The sequence below is a fragment of the Gobius niger genome (assembly GCF_951799975.1).
Source record: "Gobius niger genome assembly, chromosome: 10".
NCBI lineage: Eukaryota > Metazoa > Chordata > Actinopteri > Gobiiformes > Gobiidae > Gobius > Gobius niger.
In genome coordinates, this window is record NC_136861.1 from 24,997,625 (window position 1) to 25,021,428 (window position 23,804).

The window sequence follows — 23,804 nt, forward strand, 5'->3', positions numbered from 1 at the left end:
TGCGATTTGTAAGGATATTTTATCATCTTAAACAATGCAGTCTCTTTACAATTTAATTATTATGGCCATTCAAATTTACTTGCAGCTCTAGTGTATAGTTCTAAAATACTATGAATCATTTTACAATAGTTTTGAAGAACAAGTTGTTAAAGTATGTAGTTAGGGTTTATTTGTTTGTTAGGATTTCACCTTTTGTTTTGAATGAAGCAAAACAATGCATCAGGTATGTTTTTAGGTGCAAACAAGTTGGACTTACCAGGTCCAAGTTTTTAACAACTGAAAATGACAATTAAAACGTGTACATAACAATACAAAACAATAGGAGTGAAGAACAGCAGGGAAAAAAACAGTACAGATCAGAATACATATTAGAATACAGATCAGAATACATATTATGTATTCTGATCTGTATTCTAATATACAGATCAGAATACATAATATTCTGATCTGTATGTATGTACAACAATACATATTATGTATTGTTGTACATACATAATATGTACAACAATACATATTATGTATTCTGATCTGTATTCTAATATGTATTCTGATCTGTACTGTTTTTTTCAGTACATATTATGAAAGATGTACTGTATTCTAGAACCAAAGCAAAACATTACTTTACACACAATACACTGTAAAGTAGTCAAATCTGAAATGTTTTGACCATGAATCGATGTGCTAACCCCTCTCTGTCCGTGATATATTTACTCCTGGGCCGTGTATTCTTAGGCACCTCCTAGCGGCCTGTTCTCTGGTAAACATTAGTGAGCACAGGCCGGTAAAGCCTGGATCAGGTCACCTCAGGTTACTTCTACAAGTGCTACATGTGCTACATGTGCTTAACCTAAGTCTTACAGTAAACTCTCTACTGCCCCCCTCTGGCAAACCACTCGTAACTACAGCGCAATATCCAATAAACTAAAAAGCTTGTGGACAATTAGGGAGTGGATCATCCTGTCTGTTTCCTGCTGTGAGCTGCATGGTACACGGGCATCATTATATACAAGTAGAGGCTGACTGTGTCTTCAGTTGAAATCTTTTCCATGTTGAATTGATTTGATTTTCTTGCATATTACAGTAAATATGCTTTGGCCCATGTTTAATCCTCCTTTCCCCCTCTGTCTTTAAGCACAAATTACTCGTTTGCAGGAAGAAGCTACAGTTTTTTACGAATTCCTAAATGAATTTAAGAGACAAATACAGAACTCATCACTGTTTACTAAATGACACAGTTGGCTGGTTTTCCTTGTCAAATAGGAGAGAGCAACACTGCATTTTACTTATTTATTAGGGACTTGTTGTGAGACTTCCTGAGTATCTTACATGTGAACTAACCTACAGCTCAAGTAGCTACAGCACCAGGTCACATGACTGTTTGAAAAATGGAAAAAGTCTTTTCTTATTACGCCGCCCTCAAATGGAACGTAGTACAAACACTTTTACAAATGAACTCTTTAGTGCCACTCTCACACTGTATGTATAATTTTTTTTTAACTTTCTTTAATTGATCTTGTATTGTTATGCTCCTATAAATCAGGGCGCTCATGAAAAAGACAGTCTCATAAAATAAGTACTAAGGTAGATTACCAAGTCAGTTCATGGTCAGCCAGATGAGGGCAGTGTTTCCCTGACACAGCATTTGAGTTTGAGTTGAGTTTAGTTGTAAAAGCTTCTTTATCTACACAAAGATGTTAGCTTTGTAATTTAAATGTCTTTTTTTTTTTCAAGCTTCAACATCACAACATTTGTAATACTGTTATTGGTCTATTGTGGTCAGTGTGTCTCTTTCCCTATTTAGGGACAGAGCCAAATCTGGTTTAATCTGAACTACTTACGTAGTCTGCTGCAGCTTCATTTGTGTTGAGCAAAGTTACATTTATTCTATTGAAGTTGGTACTAAAACTTCAACAAACAGACTCGCACCAAGTCATGCTTTTAAAATTGGCTTCTCGAAAACTGTCCCCGGAATTTTGAGTGCGCTTTTATACTGGCTTTTGCAGTAGCAGTTGTGTGCAAATTAGGGGTTTAAGACACGAGGGATTACGGCAGGAGGCTACTGTCGAGGAAACAGCGCTGTCATGACCAGCATGGACACACAGAGCGACTAAACACGTTTTATTTCTCTCACAGAATGAAGATTTTTACTAGTGCAAGAACAATACGCTTTTGCCAGTATGCAAGACATATCACAATTTCATCAAATAAATAAATAAAATAAATATTGTATATCTTTTGGCCATGATATATTGATAAGGAAAGCACAAGTCAAGTTCCCAAAAGTATAAACCAAAAACCCAACATCTGAACATCTGACCTACACAATTTCATTGTACAATTGTATATTGACGATAAAGTTCTCTCTCTCTTTCGATCAAAAATGGAGCATCAGTTTGTATTTGTCTGTGTAATGTGTCTACCTAACTCTCCGATGTTGATGCACTGAATGTTGATCTTTTTTCCTTGCAGCTTTTACTTCCTTCCTCTGATGTCCCGCCCACCGTGCTTCACCCAGCCCGTCGCCGTTGAGATTCTCCGATGGCTGTCTATTGAAGGCGCCGCCAGCGAATGCCAAGGAGGTTGTTGAAGAGGTAGTCCGCCCTTTTGTCCTGTGATTGGCCTGCCGGACCAGACCAAGGCCCCGCAGAGCCAATGTCCAACAAGCATGATAGCAACTCATCTGAGGGAGAGGAGAAAGGGTAAGAGAGCTCGCCGCAAGTGTGTGCTATAACTCTGATGTAAACATAAAAGGAAAACACAGATTACAGGGCTGCACTCGGACATGAAAGAATAGTTGTACAGATGTCAATCAAAGTCAGCATATCAGCACATCAGCAAGGCTTCGCTGGAGAAGAGATAAATTAACGGAATAAGGAAGGGTCATGTGTCTATGGGAGCGTTGGTATAGAAGGCTAAACTGAACAGACTCTTTTGTGGGAAACATAATTCACTCTTTGTGCTTCTGCATCAGCACATGATGTATTATGCCAAGTTTGAATATTTTGATCATGCTATTAAGATTCCCAGCATTTTCTAAATTGGTGCAATGGAATTATATTAAAACATGTAACTCTATAATATTGAAACATTATGAAGCAAATACCAAAGCAAACATTGCAATTGATGTGCAATATTAGACTGATTCTCTCTGATGCAGTTGCTCTATGTTATCACAAGCAGCAGACAGCTTTAGGAGGCAGTGTGTCCTGTGCACTTTTACAGACCATTACCCTCTGAGCAGAGTTATAGCACCCCTGACGGGCTTTTTTTGCTTACACGCTGAATCATTCTTTATTTAAGGGGCACGCAGTCTCAAAGCATTGCTGGTTGTTGACAAAAATAAGTGGATATAGGGTCACACTGAGCGGCAGTTATTCAAGTCTGCGAAAATGACCCTTTAGTGACATGCAGAATAACTTTTATCATCTATTTAAATTTAAAGGGATATTTCAGGATTTTTGACATAGGGCCTCATTTCCTTGTTATCCAGAGTGTTGTTGATTTCTGGAGATGTATATATTTTTTTATTCATGCAGTCATATTTGAAGAGTTTAGTGGTGCTAGGCTAGTGCTAGGCTAGCACATGTCTATGGTAACTCGTGGCCTGCATTAAACAGTCTGACCCAAGCACAGTGCACCTGAGGCAAATCACTTATAACACCAGAATTCCCCTTATAAATGTCTGTGTTGGCTGAATAATTTTTGAAATATAACCATTTTGAATTCAAAAGAACTTGTTTGAGCAGCATCAGCTTCCTGGTTGTAAGCTACATAGCGGCGGAGTGATCTGCTTGGTTACCGGATCTACAGTATTTTTGTTTACCTGCGGCCGGCATTACTACATGTGGAATTCACAAAGGAGCTTTCTACAAATCAGATATGGCAATGTTGGGAGGACTACCCCATGACTTTGAAAAGGGGTTTAATGCAGGCTAGTTACCATAGACATACGCTAACCTAGCACTAGCCTAGCGCCACTGAACGCTTCCAATATAAGGACTGCATGAATTTAAAACATATATATCTCCAGAAGTCAACAAACAACACTCTGGATAACTAGGAAATGAGACCCTATGTCAAAAATCCTGAAATATACCTTTAAATGCACAACTTCTACACAACCCTCAGAGATGCTATATATTGATAATTGTGTCTTCATTTGCATGTTATTTGATAGCTATAAATCTTTAAACTCTAGATCTTGAAAACTCTAGATCTAGAAAAAAATGGCAATGAAGCATCACATAGTAAAAGGAGAGGAGCTAACGACGCCTGATTGTGAGTGGCACTGTGACTGTGCTCAGGAGAGTGTCTGGGAGCGTGGATTAAGTGGATAGAGATTAGGAGCACAAAGGGCAGATAGGGCCAGACCAAGAGTACATACCAGGACACCTCAATATGTTACATCAGCAGATACTGCGTGTTCTTATGCACATGTACAGTGCCTTCTGCTAACACTGGCCCCATTGCCTCTGAAAAATCTTTGTTAATGTGGTTGTGGAGACTCCATTTGTCTGCAGTGATTTGTGACAATGCATTGTGACGAGGCAGAGACGTGTGTTCTTGTCTTGACTGATCACATTCTTTTCACTTTCAAGACAATCTATTTTTTTGAAAGGTTACCAGATATGTATTTATCAGAGTCGTAATTAAAAACATGCTGCATTTTCCTTGTAGTCTTCTCTGCCGCCGCCTCCCTGTCATCACAAGCACGTGTCCCACTGAGCTCTGCCTCATGCCCTGACCCCTCCCCCTCTGATCTCAGCGTCACAGCCTACACATATTATTCTGGCGCTCCAAATCCCGCTTTAGGCTGCGGCCACTGCTGCACCCATTTCTCTTATGTGCCGCCCAGAATCAAGTGTCATGTGAAGACCTCCATTCCCACATATTTGGAACAGTGGCTCTCAGCATTACATTTTAATACACAGTGTAAATCGATTGTTAGTCATCAGTCTCTGTGTGAGAGGATTCATCCGTTATCATTCACGAGGGGGGCATTTATAGTACAGAAAATAGTCCCACCAATCAGGATCTGGGCAATGCAGATGCAGGGTTACTGGTTGTAGGGGAGGACAAGCCATTTGTTGACATAAAGCATCGAGCTGCCTTCCCTTTGTTGTAGCAGGGAGCACTTCCAAAGCAAAGTTTAAGTAACAGAAGTACAGTTACTTGTTTAATTCAGGCTTATATATACAATATTTATTTCTCTAGATCCCGCGAGACCTTATCCTCGACTCACCACTTGCTTTCTAATGTTGTTTCAAGCTAAGTCAGCAAATACAAAGCATTCACCAGGCTTCTGTTCATTAAATCAGCAACAGTCTCTCGATAACATGAGCAGGCTGAGCGCACCAGCTTTTACCAAACCACTGATAGATGCTCACTACTGACTGACACTCAATACGACACTTCAGTTTATTAATAAGACCTATGTTTATTGTGCCAATCCTGTTGCAACAGATAACATTTGTCTAACCAGTTACCTGCAATCCACCGCCTGTGAGTTGTGTTTCACTCCCACGGATCTTACACATATTTTCAGAAACTACAAGGTGTTATAAATGAGAGCTCAGGCACATAGGCTGTAAGCAAAGACATGACACAAACAAGACAAAACAAGCAACAAAAGAGTAGGGAAAAGGCGACTAAAACACATAAAAGAAATGACAAAAACATGACAAATAAGTGACAAAGATATGTTGAAAAAGCAATGAAAACGCAACAAGAATGTATCAAAAACATGAGGCGTGACACTGGCCTATAGGCTGTAAGTTCTCAAATCAGCTTTTAGATTTGGGAAATGCCGGACTCGGTTAAGGTGAGAGCTAAGAGGCTAATAGCAAAAATTATTATAATAGAACACAATTATTTACAATAGCCAACAAATGGCCATCATTGTCTGCACTACCTGAATCAAAAGAGGTAGTTGAGTGAAATCTCTCAGCTGTTGCCTAAATGTGTTTCTAGCTCTCACAGACCCTCTCTCACATCATGATTGTTCACTCGAATTCAGTAGACGCAGGACACAGCCGCCGTCCACAGCGAGCCAGAGTAGATACGTGAGCAGGGCAGCCCGCCAACGCTAACACTGTGCTAACTTAGCCTCTGACTTCTTGTTTCGCCCCTTGAGTATTTTGGCACACAATGGTCTGTTTTTCTTTCACATATGTCGCGTTTACAATGTCCATCTATGGCGCCAAATTAAATCATTTTCTTCTACAAGAAAATGATTTGATTAGCCCTGCATTAATGCTTTGAGGTTGGCATCGCATTCTTTCAAACTGCTCTGCTCCACGTGTTAACAGTGAGTGACCCATGTGACACCACCTGATCACTGCTGTGCACAATACTCCATGTGATTGCAGCATGTCATGGTAGCAGCACAGAGCTTTGTCTCTGATTGAATTATATAACATAGTCAAACTCAATTTCAGAGTCACATGAGCCATTTGAAACCTTTATAATAGTTTTATTTCAGATAAGAGGCGAGAGGTTTTTAGGCTGTTCAGGGCAAACTTAAAAAATTGTTCAACACCGTTTACAACCGTGGGCTGTCTCAACTTACTTTGCTGAAAGGGTAGTAACGCCTGTACAAACCTCCCTCTATGTAGGCATTAACACATGGAGTGCCACACTGTTTGAGGAATTCAGCTGTAGAGTGCCAACAATCCAGACCATTTTTCATGATATTTGTAGCAATTCCTGAGCCTCAGTTCCTCAGCTAAACAGAGTCTAGTTTTGATCAAAATCATTTGTTTTCTACAAACGGAGATATTGCGTGTTTTATGGAACATTCTCCTTTTTGATTAACTCCTCTCTCCTCTCAGACACTACACAGTATGGTAAGAGGCAAATGCCTAAATATCACCGTTTCAGGTCAATTTTAAGGACAACATTGTTGATACGTGTTGAAACACTGCGTGTTGCCGCAGATCGATCGCTTTCGCTAATTATTGCGTGTGTAACAGCCTGGTTCTCGTATTGAAGGCCAAATCCTTGGATCGATTTTAACCATTTAAAAACTCAGAGAAATGTTCAAATCTGTTTCGATCTTTCCAAGCCACTCTGCTTTGTCAAACACGCTCCAGAGAGCGTCGGGTCTACAGCTTCACTGCGCAACACAACGCCCCCTCGGACTAAAAAACAGAGAAAAGAAACGCAATAATATATCTAATATATACATAGTTTTTGATCGTCATTTATTTCAGCTCTGTTCATCACAGAGCTACCAAGATCACACATAAGGTGTATTAGAGTGTCTGGTTTTGTAATTCAAAACCCCCCCACAAAAACTTGTTTTTGCATTTTTGGCACTCAATGTGTTAAATACAATTCTGTTAATTATTCTATCCTGGACATCCACTTTTAGCATGTCTTGAAAGTCACACCATCAGTACAATTGTGGTTTTGATCCCTGACGGCAGCGTCTTAAACCTCGGGTCGGATGTAAAGTGATCCTGTTCCAGCTCTGGCTGCGGTGCGTCCCAGCAGGTGGTGGATTAAACTGAACACCCGCCATTAACACTGTCCAAGAGAGGAGGCATGGTTCCCTCTGAAGTTGGGCCGCTCACAGAACCTGCCACTCGATCTGCTCACAGGAAGTGTGGCTTCATGTGTGAACCCCGATCAAGGACTTTCACGCCATCGGAAATATTAATGCCAAAAGATAGCGACGGGTGCAGGCTGCAGCCGTCACAGATGTTTTCATGTCATTGTTTCCACCTGTTCTATGGAATAAATATACTCTGTTACTATGACAACTACTGGCAGACTGTCACGGCCGCATGTCACATTGTCTTGGAATCAGAAAGGCATGGCTGACCTAAATGTGAGTCAAATGAAACCATATGATGAGCACAGATCACTGGAAAAACTACAGATCACTGGAAAACTGGCCACATCCAGATGTTTGCTTGATGTTTTTCAGGCCAAATAGTATGAGGTGTGAGCTGTTCCTGTCCCATTATTTCCCTATGAGTTGGTAGTGGTGTCTTGTCCAAAATGGCAGGCAGTGAGTTACTGATGGACAGTCACTAACATCATGTTAAAAACATTGTGTCAGGAGCAAAGAATTCTGTGCTGATCACGGTCGGCGTTTTAGTCTTGAAGCTAACAGCTAACACTAAATTAAAAATAAATGCCAAGATTTTGAACAAGCCTGCGAAAAACTGACTTGTTAGTCGTTTAATTTTTGTGGCGTTTTTTGATACTAGCCATTAGCTCTAAGATATAAAGTCCCACTTTGATAAACACAGACGTTTCCTGCATCAAGTATTTACATCCAACGTAATGATTTGAACACGCAGCCAGTGACTTCCCTTCAGTATCTCACTGTCCATGATGTCTTCTTGAACTATTTGTTGACTTGTTCAGGACATCGCTAATCCTCACTGGGAAAATTGTGAGAGAGGAAGGACGTCCAGAGATTGGACTCGGAAGTCACTCAATCGTGCCGATTTTAAAAGGGCTAAATGCAAGTTCGTGATTTTATACTCACTACTGCAATCTCAGGCCTTATGTGTAACTGCAGCTTCTATATTAAGCTTGTGCATGACGGCACTTCGGACCCGAATTAACAACCTTTTGAGTGACAGTGCAGGATTTTAGAGGCAATTTTGGCTCATAGGTCTGGGCTCATTCTACACATTAGGACATGGCTGGAACATGTAGGGGGAGGAAAATACATTATTTTAACATTTTTAAACTCCGTATAGTCCCTTTAAAGGGAAACTAAAGGGCAAGGCCGAGCCTTACTCTTCTCACTCCCAAAATTAAAAAAAACTCAGCAAAAGAGGCTTGTCGGGAGGCCTTAGGGGAGACGTGGGGTGGTCAGTGTGTGGACTAAGTACAAGACAGGGATTTATTCTCTAATGGCAATAACAATATGTTAAAGTTAAATCCCAAACATTTTTTTGTCCTATAATTAATCTGCTTAGCGATTGTCATATGAATTACATGCCCTGGAGACATGTTCAATGACGTGAAGCAAGACCTTGCCACATTTGTGACTCACCAGCAGGTAGTCTATGGTCTTCAGAGGTTAGGGTTAGTAGCATGTGACAGTCAGAACATTACACATCAGTGCACAGAGTAAGCTTTCAAACCCCCTATATTCATTTACACCAGTAGTTCTCACTAAAGATCTTTAATTATTTATTTACAGTATTAGTTTATTTGGTAGGGACTGTGCATGTTAATGAACACACTACACCAGATTGTAGCCTTGGGCTAATTTGCATCTGTTATCCCCCACTCACACACTCAAACACATTCACTTTGGTCCTGGCCTATTGTACATGTTTTTAGTGGTAGGGGAAACCTACGCAGACACAGGGAGAACATGCAAACTCCACACAGAAATCAAACCTGGGACCCTCTAGCTGTGAGACTTGAGCGCTAACCACCACTGCACCACCGCCCTAGTACAGTGGGATGCTTCTGTTGGGAACTCTCCTTTATTAAAGTGCACATAACAGATTGTTTTAGAGTCAGTCTCTCTCTGGAGCAGATGCTTATGAAGACTTGTGCCTGCATTTTGTGTGGAACTAACATGATTCGTGATTTGAAAATGCAATTACACGTTTCATGGACCGAAGAATGTGCGCTTCTTTTTTAAGCATTGTCGTAGTAATTCAATACGATGTGCTGCTCTGTGTTGACTCTAATCCAAACATTGATCTGAAAGAATCTGGTCAAATGATTTTCATTTACTTCAATGTTCTGACGTGCTGTTGAATTTAGTGCTTCCTCTGTGACACAGTTTTATTGGACAAATAATGAAGTGGAGTATTTCAGAGGGTGGAGTCTCTAGCTCTAATCACTGATACATGTGTTTATGAATGCACTATTTATTACACTCATATAATCGAGTGGAATACGAGATTCCAGTGTGAAAGTTTTAGTTTTCAAACTTTTTGGCTTCCCCATTGAGAAGTGAATTTGTGCAAAAACATGTATTCTTAAGAAAAGTGTGATGCCCTGTGGGATAGTGTTCGGCCTGCATACGTCCACATTCCAGCTCTGAATAAATAATGCAAGCTTTCATTTGGAGAAAGACAAGTGCTCTATAGCTGCACTACATTAGAAGTAGACGGCAAATTTCTACAGTACTGTTTCAAATGTAAATCAAAGTGCCATTCAGTGAGCTGTCATTGACGAAGTTGCATTGAAGGTGAGTTGATGGCTGCAGTTGCTCACTTCAAGTTCCCTTATCCTACTATAGGCATCTTACAATAATCTGTTGTAGGCTGTTGAAGTGAGCCGGAACAGGTAATAAAAAAAACGCACATCCAAAATCTGACAATTACCAACGCCAAACAAGCACAAGAGCTTATTTTTATTTTGCTGAAGCTGCGTTGCACATAGCTCTACTCTACTGAGAGGGAAGAAAGGTTAGATGGCCTCCTCGATAAGCATTTTTCAGGAAATCTACCAAGATAACATGTGAATTCATCCATCATGAAGTGTACCCTTCTCAAGCTTTTAGCCACAATTCGTGCTGGTGTTTTGATAACATTTCTGTAACGTTAAGATCTGAGCCCCATGTTCTTTAATACCAGCGTCAGTGAAGATTTCAGCCTCATCTGGAGATACGCTGTTGTATCTGCCCATCATAAAAGAAATAAAAAACAGAGAGTCAGAACTTATGACCAACGTTTTGGCTTTAGTGTGGTCTGGGGCCTCTCCACAGCAGTGCGAGGCTGCAGCTCACAGACGGAGCAGGAACAGTGACGGAGCTGACACAGGCAGCAGAGCGACTGGGGCTCCACAGCAGGGGGGCTGTAGGAGACCCTCTGGGAAACACTAACACAGGATTTTGACAGTACATGATTACAAAATACCAGTAAATAAATAGATATAATTGATTATAGAGTAGACTGATTTTATGTGATAAAAGGCTGATTAAAACAGAATATATTCATCTGTCTAAAATATGCCAGAAATTTCTGAGGGAGAACCTACAGACTCGTCCCACTGTACTGTACCTGCCACACACATTTAGGGAGTATCTCAAACAAGAGCACACTTACACAAACTGCATCAGCAAAAACAATCTATGTCAGCAATATATCGGCGTAATGTAGCGCCCTGAGTTTTCTTGACCGGAGGTCCATCATCTCCCAAAGTCCACTTTAACCACTGCTGGGACCTGAACCCATGATGCTGAGGACAGGACTGTGCTACGCTATATGTGCCGTATATTACCCTACCCTACCCTTAGCTGCACTCCCTCCTTGAATTTTAAAAGGGAAATGCATATTGTCGAGGTAAGGAAGAATAAAGGAGGAGAGTAAGGTAATTCCATTCAATTCAGTTTAAGTTGTTGTATCCTTACTCAGCCCGCCATCAAAACATGTGAAACAGCTTTCCCACTGTTACAAAGGGAAACTAATTGAAAAAGTTATCCTTTTTTTGTTTATTATTATAATGAAATTGCATTGATGAAATATCAAACATCTCAGTGTCCTCAAAAGACTGCACTGGAGAGACTCTGTTCTTCTTACATAACCGTGTTAGTATTAAAGATATTGTATTGAACACAGCCTGTGCTATTTCTTACTTTTAATTTCCGTACAGTGCAATGAAGATCAGAAAAACGGTTTCCAAGGCATTAAAAAATTCACAAGAATCAGACATTTCAGACAAAGGAAGGAGTAGAGCAGTGAGCGGTGCTGCTCTTAGATTTTTAACATGAGAAAAAGCAGTGACAGAAGTGCCAGCGATTGTGAAGGGCATGTTGCTAGGTGTGTTGTGATGACGAAGACCTCCACATGCTGAAACGCAGGAAGGGCGGGACTAAGGGAAGGAGGCGGGGCTTTCCGAGAGGCAGGCAGAGTATGAGAGGAGGCAGAGCAGTGTTGTCTGCACGCTTCAGAGCACACCAGAGAGAGTGCAGCGCTGCTACTGCTACTGCTACAATCTCAACACCATTCCCCAAGTGTCTATCCAGAGTTAGTTTGTCCCCTCCTGTTCCTGTTCCCCTCACTTCAGACCGACTGGGAATACTTCTGTCAACAGGATGACAGTCTCTGATCTATACTAACGAGAGGCTCAAAGATCCTCATTCTGTTTTTCACTACGCTTTTGGTGACAGCAAAGGATCAACATGCACATCTTACAGCCCTACTGCATCAACAGGTCGGTGTGCTCTCATTTATCCCATACTCTTTCATCTGTAGAAAAGTGGGTGTGTGCTCCTTTGCCCCATCCTTTGCTGCACGTGCATCTCGGAAAGAAGTGAACCCTCCCTCGGAGCAGTGCTAATTTGCTTTCCTTTTCTAAACAAGATACTGCAAAGGACTTGGATTCAAAGGAAAGCATTTATTGGCTTGTGAATTTGTGATTTGTGGCCAAACTCAGTGGCAGTGGTGCTTATTGAGTTGATGAGAGTAAAGGCGATTTTGCTTTCGATCAGCTGATGGTCCAGTGTGCCTCAAGCTAGACCAGAGCTGTTTGATCTTTGCCATTGCAGATTTAGACAGTTACTACCACTACATATAATAGCACATTCAATAATTCAGTGTATTTGGACCAACATCTATGTAACTAATAGCATTGTTATTATGATGATGATAACATCTGTCATATTGTAGCCTGAGGATGGGTTTGTTGAATAGTTAATACATTTTCTTAGAAATCCCCCAGTGTGTATTCTGTATTCTGAGATTATTAACGTACTTTATTTACCTTGTACTTTGCTGTACCTTCAACATTGCTCCAGAACAAAGATTGCAGTATTGCGCTTTTACCTATTTTGCATTCATCATAAAGGCCCTGTCTTGTTTTTGTCTCGTTATTATTTGCTCTTCAGTATGTCGTAATAATATCCTTGCGTGTTTTGGATGTAATGAAAAAAAGTTTTTTTCATCTTTAGCGCTCAGGATGTTGTTTACACGCTGTAACAATATTGCCCCTGAAAGTAGTGGGACAGGCTTATAAACTCGTCCCTGTGAAGAATTGGGACGTTAGAAATGTGTTAGGTAACTTTGGACAAACATTGTACACACTCCCTTTTTCTTTATTTGTAAGTATTGAATATAGGACCTTTTAGGAATTGTAAAGCCATTTGACAGTTACCAATCATAGCTTTGAATCAAGAGAACGACTCAACGATGTACAGTATCTATCTTGGGCAGCACGGTAGTACAGCGCTTAGCACTTGTGCTTCACAGCTAGAAGGTCCCGGGTCGATTCCCACCTGGGCCGGGCCTTTCTGTGTGGAGTTTGCATGTTCTCCCCTCGTCTGCGTCGGTTTCCTCCAGTTACTCCGGTTTCCCCTACCGCTAAAATGTGTACAATAGGTTCCCCTCTGGGGCCAGGACTCCCCTGAAGAAGAGATTCTTAATCTCAGTGGGACTCTCCTGGCTAAATAAAGGTCAATGAAAAAATAAAATCTAACATGGCAAATACTATGGCACACTCCTGAATGTCTATAGAACATACATACAGTACATACACTGGTCAAAGCCTTTCCAGTTTTCTATTGAGATGTGATTAAACTAAAGCTAGACTGAACTAAAGAGATCTCAAATATTGAGTTGAAATGAAATGAGTTAATTGAACTGTAAAAGACCTTTGTACTTTTGAAGGGCACTGTTAATTTGTTGTATTCATTTCTGTGGTGCAATGTGACGCTTCTGTGGCTGTTTTACATCGTCCTGCTGTCCTACTGTGTGCACGGCAATAAAATTAATACATTTGCTGAACCGTGAAGAGCATGGAGAACGTGAATGCAGTTTTTCTCTCTTTTTTTGCTGAGGCAAAGAGCAGCGGAGTGGATTTGACAGCCCAAACAGTGAGAGAGAGTGGGAAAGTAACGAGAGAGAAGTGTAAAGCCTGTTACCTAACACCAGTGTGAGTCTGGAGCACACCAGTAACCCCAGCAGATCAATTATTATATCTATTCATTGCTCACTATCTGTGGAAGCTTTCAGAAAGATCGAAGGATACATGTTTGTATATACAGTATTCATATGTAAATATATGAAGAAGAATTGCTGATTTGATCCCACATTAGATATTCTGCAAATTGTCATTTTCACAATATCGAGGCTGGAGAAAATGTTTAGCATCGAAGAGCGACTGAGTACTCCCTTAGAAATAGAACAGAAATAAGATGAGGTTAGTTCAGAGTATAGACGCTACTCCTTCATACTAGGAGGAATCAACTGAGGAGAAGATCTTTATTTGTATAGCGCCTTTCACAGACATGGTCACAAAGTGCTTTACATGAGACAATTGTACATTCACTCCATACTCGGTGGTGGTAAACTACGTTTGTAGCTTCAGTTTTCCCTGGGGGAGACGGACAGAAGCGCTGTCGCGACTGCACACGTCTGCGCACGTCTGCGCCAACGGTCCCTCTGACACCACCATACATTCACTCACACGTCATTCACCCTGGCCTATTGTACATGTTTTTAGTGGTAGGGGAAACCGGAGTACCCGGAGGAAACCGCAGACACGGGGAGAACATGCAAACTCCACACAGAAAGAAACTGAGGAGGCTGAATCACCACAAAAAAGAGGGAGAAAAATATTTATTATATACAGTTGTGCTCAAAAGTTTACATACCCTGGCAGAACATTTTTTGACCGTTTTTCAAATAATCTGAAAGATTTTTTTTTCACTCATAGTTAGTGGTTGTGTGAAGCCATTTGCTCTTTTTAAATCATAATGAAAAAAGAATGTAAAAAAAATGATCCAAACATACCCCAGTTTGGTGTATTGCCCCTTTCACATCAATGACAGAGTTTTTGTGGTAGTTGTGGAGAAGGTTCTGTATTTAATCTAATGGTAAAGCGGCCCATTGCTCTTGATCATAAACAATGGATCAGGGTCATTTTGGTACTTTCTTTCTTCATTTTGAGTTTTTGTGAACTTTTTGTGTTCTGCCAAGGTATGTGAACTTTTGAGCACAACTGTATATATTTTTTACACATAAACCATTCGTACTAGCAACAATCCACATTTTCTTCATAATCATGAAACACCATTTATGTTATTCAAAGATTAGCCAAATGAAGCCGTTGCAAAAATGAAATTTAGTACATTTAATCCAGTGATAATGATTCCTGTTCATTCATGGTGACCTCTTTTCCCTGCTCTTGTGTGTCTGCAGGTGGCCAGATGTACCCAAAAGAAAGAGGAAGAACAGCCAGTGTTCTGTGAAGAGTATGTCTGGTAAGGACTTGTCTGAACCTTATTCATCTTCAGTCTTTATGTGGCTTTGTTCCCACCCGAGTCCACTGAAATGAACACAACCAGAACATATGAGGGATCTGGCCCCACGCTGCTGCTTCCCCACAGCTCCCAATAATGTTGCGGCTGTTGTTACTGTGATAATCTCTGCCCTTTCATATTCTTCTGTTCAAGATTTGTGGAATTAGAAAGACTAGAGCCTGTACTAGAGTGCACCTTCGCAGGCACAAAGCTGTGCAATGAACCATTTTGGTATTCATCTTAATCCCAGTGATACATGATACATTTGGGCACAGCGTGGCACTGTGATTTGGGTATGAAAAGCTTGAATGTTGAATAAATTACTACATGGCCATTATTTCAGGTTGAAGCCATTTCTAATCAAGTCCAAAACGCTCAGTGTTTAAACCGCAACCCATGCTGCCCTCCCGGGGATATTTTAAACATGTGATAGCAAAAGCCAGAAGCGGACATTATTATTCTGTAAAATTCACATTCGATTCACTGTGGAGTGACTGAGGGAGCCGGCAGCCTCGCTAAGCTAGCGAGCCAGTTTGAACCCCTTTAAATAAATCCCTGCCGATCCTCAGTGAAGTTATGGTGACAGTGAGCGTGTCCCGACCACCAGGACAAAGATCATTGTTCTAGATGCACATCAGAATATTCTGAATAAAGACCAGGTGATCTATTGTATCTATTGTGCAGATTATAAGAATGACAGGAACAGAACTCCTGTGTTCACCTGAGATTACAGCAGTCGGTGGAGCTGTGGGCTTCAGGACAGAACAAAGCCTGGCATATGCTACTCGCAGTGTGGCACTTTAGAGGTCACTCAAAATCTTGACATTTCAAAGGAGTCCCTGTGCTCAGTTGCATGCTCATAATAAAACTAGCTAACTCTTTCCCGGTGGTAATTTGGATGACAATATATAACAATGTGGTCACCATGCTATAAACCTACAAATAATGAAGAAACGTCAAACATATAATTGTTTACGTCATTCATTCTGCAAGGAGGTCATAAAAGTGATGCTTTGACGTCAGTGATTATAATAATGTTTTATGGACTATTAGTGCCCATTAGCTTGAAGTAGAGCTGCTGCTCGAGTGAAGTCAGCTGAGGTGGCTCGGGCGTCTGTTCTGAAACCCTCCTGCTTCTCCCGAGGAGTTTTGTGTAGGCCCCGGGACTTCACTGTTTCTTAGCCTGACAGCAGGAGGAGGAGTCTGGGGCTTCCCAGAGACCTGGCCTCAAACAGAGTCACAACAGACAACAATAATACAAGTTTTTGGATGTGAACAGAATATAGATATTTTTTTAAATGTTTGATTATGCATATGTTTGTGAAGGCCACTGTAAAAGCGTGAACTATAAGCCCACTCCGTACAGTGCCATTGGGCCCCTCCGCTGCCTTCACATGAGCCATGTTTGCACTGTGTGTGAGATCCTGTGTCACAGTCTTTCAGGGCTGGATGATGATAACAGTGAGCCCTCTGCCCTCCTCTGCCTTCATCCTTTTGGTTCTGCGGCTCGCTCACCCTCTGCCTCTCCTCTGCGTCCTCCCTCTCCTATAGCTGTTAGTGTCTCTGTTGCAGGGTACATTCCCAGCTACCTGGAGAAAGACGAGCCGTGTGTCGTATGTGGGGACAAAGCCACTGGATATCACTACCGATGTATCACCTGCGAAGGCTGCAAGGTACACAGCACTGGCGATCTCAACAGGATGTCCTAGGACCATCTATTTATCTAGTGCATAATGAGGCATGATCACTCTCCGATAAAGATAACAATAACAAGCTTTTTTTGTTGCACATGTCGCAGTCACACGTTCTGGTCTCTGTAAAACCTGATTTGATTTTGAAATGATAAGCTTTTCAAAAATGTGTGAAAATGTATTCATCCAGTTAATCGCCGAGGGACTGTGCAGGAAAAGAGACGCGTCCTTGCCGAGCCACCATACATATTAACACCTAATCACGTTTCAAGTGTTGCCTTTAGAAGGTGCGCTTAATTTTAGCAACTCGTAATTGCATCATCAAGTAGCTACCACCATGGGATTACAAGGCTCAAAGGTGTAATCCCCTGTAGCAAGAGCCTTATAGAAATTAAAGGCCTTTCTCATTGATAAAAGGCTGAAGCCATCCCTTCACCGACACAGTCAAATCTACTGCAATGCATCTATAACACCCACATGCTTAAATTACATGAATATAAGTACGGGAAAATGCTCTATGCTGCAGTGTCTGTTTGCTTCAAATTCACGGATTACACCATTAAAGACACAGTGATGACCTTAAGTGATAAAAAAGTGTTGACCTTTATTTGTGGAGGATGCCCATCTCTCACAAAATGTCATTCAGATAATTCAGTCAGAGGCTCAGCACGGTGCTCCAGCGATAGTTGAAAATAGGAGCTGACAAAAGCATTCATGGGACTTCTATGTTTAAATAGTGTTTGATGAAGATTTTTGTTAAAGCAAATAGTAAGAATATATGTTTTAGGTTGAGATTTACTTTTTAAATTCAGTTTATATGCAGATCAAATATGATACTCTATACATACTAAGATACTAAGATCTGATATATACATTGCCGAGAATTGAATTTCTCACATTTCTGCCTAAATTGGTCACTAAATGTGGTCTGATCTTCATCAAAATCGCAGGAATGATGAAACAGTGTCTGCTTAAACTAATACCACCCAAACATTTACATTTGATCATACTGGAATAAGTAAGTACACCGCCTGTTTCTCACTGAACTGCAGCAGTTTTGTAAAGAGGAATGGTCCAAGAGATTTATCCTGATCGTTGTGAGCGTCTTATCTGTAACTACAGAAAAGCAATTATTTAATACAGGGGTTCACTTACTTATTCCATGCATGTTGTGAATGTTTCAGGTTTTTCTGCAAAATATCGTGATAAATTTGTGAATTAATTTTTTCATTGATGATTGTCCAGGCCCTGAGGCAACAAAACAGCCCCACACCATGACTCTCCTGCACCATGCTTCAAAGTGAACATAGGGTTTTGATGTTGATGCGCTGTTCCATTTAGCCTCCTGTTCAACTTTGGGTCCAACAGTCCACAATATATTTTTCCAATAGTGCTGTGCAGCATCCCAAGAGCTCTTTCGCAAACCAAAGTTGAAAAGTTTAGAAGGAACATACAATGTCATGTGTGGAGGACAAATTGAACAGCACATCAACATCAAAACCATATGCTCACTGTGAAGTATGGAGCAGGAGAATCATGGTGTGGGGCTGTTTTGTTCCTCAGGGCCTGGACAACGTGATATCATCAATAGAAAAATTAATTTACAAGTTTATCACGATATTTTGCAGAAAACCCTGAGACATTCACAACATGCATGGAATAAGAAAGTGAACCCTTGTATTAAATATCTGGCTGATCCTTCTTTTGCAGCAATAACTGCTTTTCTGTAGTTGCAGATTAGACGCTCACAATGATCAGGATGAATCTTGAACCATTCCTCTTCACAAAACTGCTGCAGTTCAGTGGGATTCAGGCGGTGTACTTACTTATTCCACGCTCTCCTGTGAATGTTTACATGTTGTGACCTATAAAAATATGATCAAATGGAAATGTTTGGGTGGTATTAGTTTAAGCAGACACTATTCAATCATTCCTGTGATTTTCATGAAGATCAGACCACAGTTAGTGACCAATTTAGGCAGAAATGTGAGAAATCCCAGACGGTGTACTAACCTTTTCTCTGCACTGTAATCTTCCTTTTCCATCTTATGAACTAGCTAGTCAATAAAGTATTAAGCTTGAATGCATTATTGCACAGATACTGTTAGAATCTGCTCACAAGAGCCGCAGCTGTCTTGTTTCTACGCTCCGTCCGAGACTTGTGTCACGCTGGCTCCTCATTACCTAACTACACTTGACATTCATGCAGTCAGCAGCCGCGTGATGAGACCCCCTAATACACTTGTTCTACCAACAGTTTTAGCTGTTTTTGAGTCTTTAGGCAAAGCTTAATCTGTTCTTTCTTCCTGTGGCTCAGGGTTTCTTTCGCAGAACCATTCAGAAGAATCTTCACCCTGCCTACTCGTGTAAATATGAAGGCTGCTGCATTATCGACAAGATCACTCGAAACCAGTGTCAGCTGTGCCGCTTCAAGAAGTGCATCACTGTGGGCATGGCCATGGACTGTGAGTCGCTCCTCTCTTTCACACTGGTCCTCAGGATTCATAAGAAATACTTATTCTGCGAACAACAAAATGCACATTCTGTGAAAGTCCTTGTTAATTTTCCACATCACCACAGAGCCTGTCTAATGGCGGATCAGAGCAACCGCTTTTAAACGAGCGTAAAAGCACAGAAATGAAACGACTCTACTTTGTGGTATCAACAATGAGGATGATGTCCAAGTACTATTTGTTGCGCTCTTTTCTTCCTGCGGTTGTTAAATGCAGCAATACTGTATCTCCAGATTTGAACATCACCACAAATGAGGCTGCAACTTTTAATGGCGGCAAAATCTTGTAATCTGAACAGACCACAGGGAACTGGTGATATCACACTACATCGCTCCTGTGGAGTCACAAAATCTATTCCCTCAACATCTGGACTTAGTATTCACATCACTGCTTTTGAAATATGTTTAGGAAATTGGCCGGTCAGGCAGAACTCGTCTTAACATTAGGCCATCATATGAGGTAAATCAATCAAAGTCCAATCATTATCAGAAATAAATCATGATGACTATATGTGTTACACGTGTATTGTGTGTATGAAGGTCTTGTACTGGAAGCTTTCCTCTGTGGTGTTACTTTTGATTGAATTAGGTTCATTAACCTATTAACACCCACCTCACCTGAGCCCATTTTGTCCAGTTCGAACATCCTTACCCAAATCTAAAAGTGTCTTAACTTGAGAGCTGCAGGCCAGTGTAACGTCTCATTTGACAGTGAAAACTGATCTAAACGGATCTTATTCCTTGCGTTGTTGCCGTGTGGTCGTCACTTTTTTTTTTTCATCTATTTTTATCACTTTTTTGTTACTCTTTTGTCACATTTTTGCCACTTTTTCCATTGCTTTCTTGTCATTTTTTTTGGTGACTTTTTTCTCACGTTTTTGTGGCTTTTTTAAAAATCGTTTTCATCCTCCTTTTCGTCTCGTTTTGTGTGGCTATTTTGATTCTTTAACTTTAAATAAATAAATACAAAAATAAATAAATATATAAATAAATGAGTATGTAAATAAATAAATGCACTTATTATTCTTTGCAAATTTGATCTTTATTTTATTTATTTATTTATATATTTACTAGCTGAGACCCGGCCTTTGGCCGGGCCTTGCTAGTCTCCACATTTGATATTCTGAGATGATGAGTGATTACAAAGAAATGTCCAACCCGTCACACAGTTCAGCTGTAGACCAGTGATTCCCAACCCATTCCAAAAACTATGGCCACTACAAATGAGCAAAAAACAATTTCAAACAAACTGCAATAGGAGTGTTTGATGCACCCGTACTCCTTTCTTATAAACTACGACAATATTTTTGCTAAACTTGGGGAACAGGATTCAAGAGACAGTGGAATAATTATGGATAAATATTAGGGGTTCAGCTTTAACGGTTTGGTTCACGGTGCAGGACCCGTGGTTTGGTGCATCACGGTAGTGTACAATAAAAAAAATAATAAGTAGGTTTTGAACTGAAATAGCCTAATGATCGTTTTATAACCTTACAATAAAATTGGCAATGCGTTCAAAGCTGCTTTAGAATAAAATGTACCTCTGGGCTCACAATACGTGAAAGCAGAATAGAAAACAAATGGCACAGCAGCAAAGAAAAAAAAAAAGAAAAAAAACTAGCAGTGCAGGCCATGCGCTCGTTAAGTTGTAGTTTCATTTTCGCTTTTACTCACACGGAGGATAAATCAGTCGGAGCAGCGCGTTTGATTAGAGGCTCGTGTTTGAGCAGGTTTTGGGCACGCACGCACACACATACACACACGCCCACACACACACACATCGCCCTGTTTGGATGCGCGCACACGCACGGCAGTCAGATCTCGTGCACTCGCGTTTTTGTGACAGCGTCTGGTGAGCATGGACTGAATCAACTTTGGAGTAAATGCTTTTGGAAGTAGGGTGGTCTCGGGCCGACCTACAAGGCGCTGCAACATGTGTGAAAACGGCCTTAGATTTGGGCAACGACAAACTGGAGAAATGTGCTGTATTCAGGTGGGTGAGGTGAATGAGTTTCTTGTTATGTTGTGACGTGTCTTTTGTGGATTGTAGAGCAGTGATAAAGTAAGTACTGGTGTTTCAAAAACCTGGAATTATGTAGCACTGCAGTGAAGTTGTGCAGAGGATAAAACACTCTGATGAGTTGTTGAGGACGTGTTTTCCATCTCTGGGCAACAAACACTACGCTGAAACACTGGCGCTGTTTCTTGCATTTGTTAGCCAAAACTTATCTCCTGGAAAAGCAGCCAAAAGTCTCCTTCTTTCTGTGTGACTGGATTTATTTCATTAGAAGTGTCTCCAGAACAAAAGTCCTTCCCCTCTGTAATTTCGGTTGTACATTATGTTTTCAGTGGTGCTGGACGACTCGAAGCGCGTAGCCAAGCGGCGGCTGATCGAACAGAACCGCGAGAAGAGGAAAAAGGAAGAGATGGTGCGGATGCTGCAGACGAGGCCCGAGCCGGACAGCTCAGAGTGGGAGCTCATCAGGATGGTCACAGAAGCCCACAGGAACACCAACGCGCAGGGGGCCAGCTGGAAACAGAAGCGGAAATTCATGGTACATCTGCATAAAGACACTGGTGACTGGTCGATACAATATGATACAAACCCTTTGTGGGGAAAGCTATTCATTTCAGTGTAGAAGAGCTGCTCTGTTGCCTACTGCTCCACAGAACATAATAATAATAATCCAAGGAAAAGGTCTATTTGGATGTTTCAGACTCAACATGAACTTTTTATCACAATGAATGTCTTTTTAAAATTGTTTGGAAAGTCCACACTTGTTGTTTGTTTACACACAGTGAAGACACCCGTAATATATGTGAAGTGATACAAAATGTGACTTTAACCTCTTAACCCCCGCCTTAAGCGATCACATTTTCTCCAGTTCAACTTCAACGGAATCTAAAAGCTTCTTGAAAAAAGCATCAAAAGACCAACAAAAACGCAACAAAGCAGGCGACAAAAAAGTGATGAAAAAGCGTCAAAAAAGTGACAAAACAGCACCAAAAATCCGATGAAAAAGTGACGTTAAGGCAGCAATAACGCAAGGAAAAATCTTAGATCATTTTTGTAGGTCTTAGCTTTTAAATGAGGTGTTACACTGGCCTATATGCTGTAAGCCCCAGTTAAGAAGCTTTTAGATTTGGGTGTAGCTGACCAGAAAATGTGCTCGGTTAAAGTGGGGCTTAACCTCTTAACCCCCACTTTAACGGAGCACATTTTCTCCAGTTCGGCCTGATGTCTCAATGCCTTTAGGCCAGTGTAACGCCTTCATTTCAAAGCTAAGATCATAACTTTTTTATCATGTTTTCGTCTCTTTTCTATCACTTTTATTTGTCGTGTTCTCAACGTTTTTTTGTTGTGTTTTTCTTGCTTTTTTGACACGTTTTTGTCATGTTTTCTTCAGTCGTCATCGCATTTTTGTCACTTTTTAGTCATTATTTTGTGGCTTTGATGTTGCTTTTTGATCATTCTTTAGTTTTGTTTTTGTCGCACTTTTGCTACTTTTTTGCTGCGTTTTCATTCTCGTTTTCGTCTCTATTTTGACGTTTTTTTCAAGGAGCTTTTAGATTTGGGTAAAGCCAAGCTGGACAAAATACACTCTGTTTAAGGGGCTAGATGCAAGTTGGCAATTTTATACTCACTACTGCCACCTCAGGCCATACGCACTTCAGACCCGAAGTATCAACTTTTTGAGTGACAGTGCAGGATTTTAGGGGCAGTGGTGGTGAACAGGTCTGGGCTCATTCTACACACTAGGACATTGCTGGAACAGTAGGGGGAGGAAAATACATAATTTTAACACTTTTAAACTCTGTATAGTCCCTTTAAGAGGTTAAAAAGAAAAATGTTACTCTCTCTTTTTTGGATACTTTATTATATAAAACCTGTTTTAGAAAATATGTTCAAGGCTGTGGAATGAAAGCAGTCACCTTGCTCCAAAGAACAGATGAAGCTGCAATATTGAATCAGAAACAACACCGTTTTTTTTTCTTTTTTTTAACTCTTACATCTATTATTTGTGGATCGCAGCAGCCGTTTCTTCAGTATTCTGTTATCCTCAAATGCCCAATTGTTTTGCTGCTTCAGACTCTTAAGCCCGTGCCTTTTATCTGTTCACATATACGTCACCATATGGGAGCGCACGTTTTGGCGCAAAGGTCAGGTGACCGTTACCAAGCAACTTATCCACGGAGGGAAAAAGTTGTACTGTGCGTTTTAAGCGGATACCCGTAGGAATACTGTTTTGGGAGTTGATAGAACCAATCGCAGGGCAGCACGGAGGAAGCCTTTAATGTCGCGCTCTTTTGATGAACCCCTCTCTTCCTCGGGCGATTGAGTGAAGCGCCTGCGTTGAAGTTTGGCCCCAAGCGG

At 40.9% G+C, this 23,804-nt stretch overlaps 1 protein-coding gene across 5 annotated transcripts in view; it reads left to right on the forward strand.

The window, feature by feature from the left end:
• LOC306968473 (thyroid hormone receptor alpha) overlaps positions 1 to 23,804 on the forward strand; it is a 73,640-nt gene that overhangs the window by 44,379 nt on the left and 5,457 nt on the right. For 2 of the 5 annotated variants that reach the window (XM_079563844.1, XM_079563845.1), the window contains 5 exons: positions 2,470 to 2,699; positions 15,126 to 15,187; positions 16,778 to 16,899; positions 19,235 to 19,382; positions 21,779 to 21,984. In XM_079563844.1, the coding sequence (XP_079419970.1) occupies positions 2,653 to 2,699; positions 15,126 to 15,187; positions 16,778 to 16,899; positions 19,235 to 19,382; positions 21,779 to 21,984 (585 nt within the window). In that variant the 5' untranslated portion in view covers positions 2,470 to 2,652. Of the gene's footprint in view, positions 1 to 2,469; positions 2,700 to 11,860; positions 12,142 to 15,125; positions 15,188 to 16,777; positions 16,900 to 19,234; positions 19,383 to 21,778; positions 21,985 to 23,804 lie in introns of those variants that run through there. The other 3 variants (XM_079563847.1, XM_079563846.1, XM_079563848.1) reach the window with 3 other exon arrangements.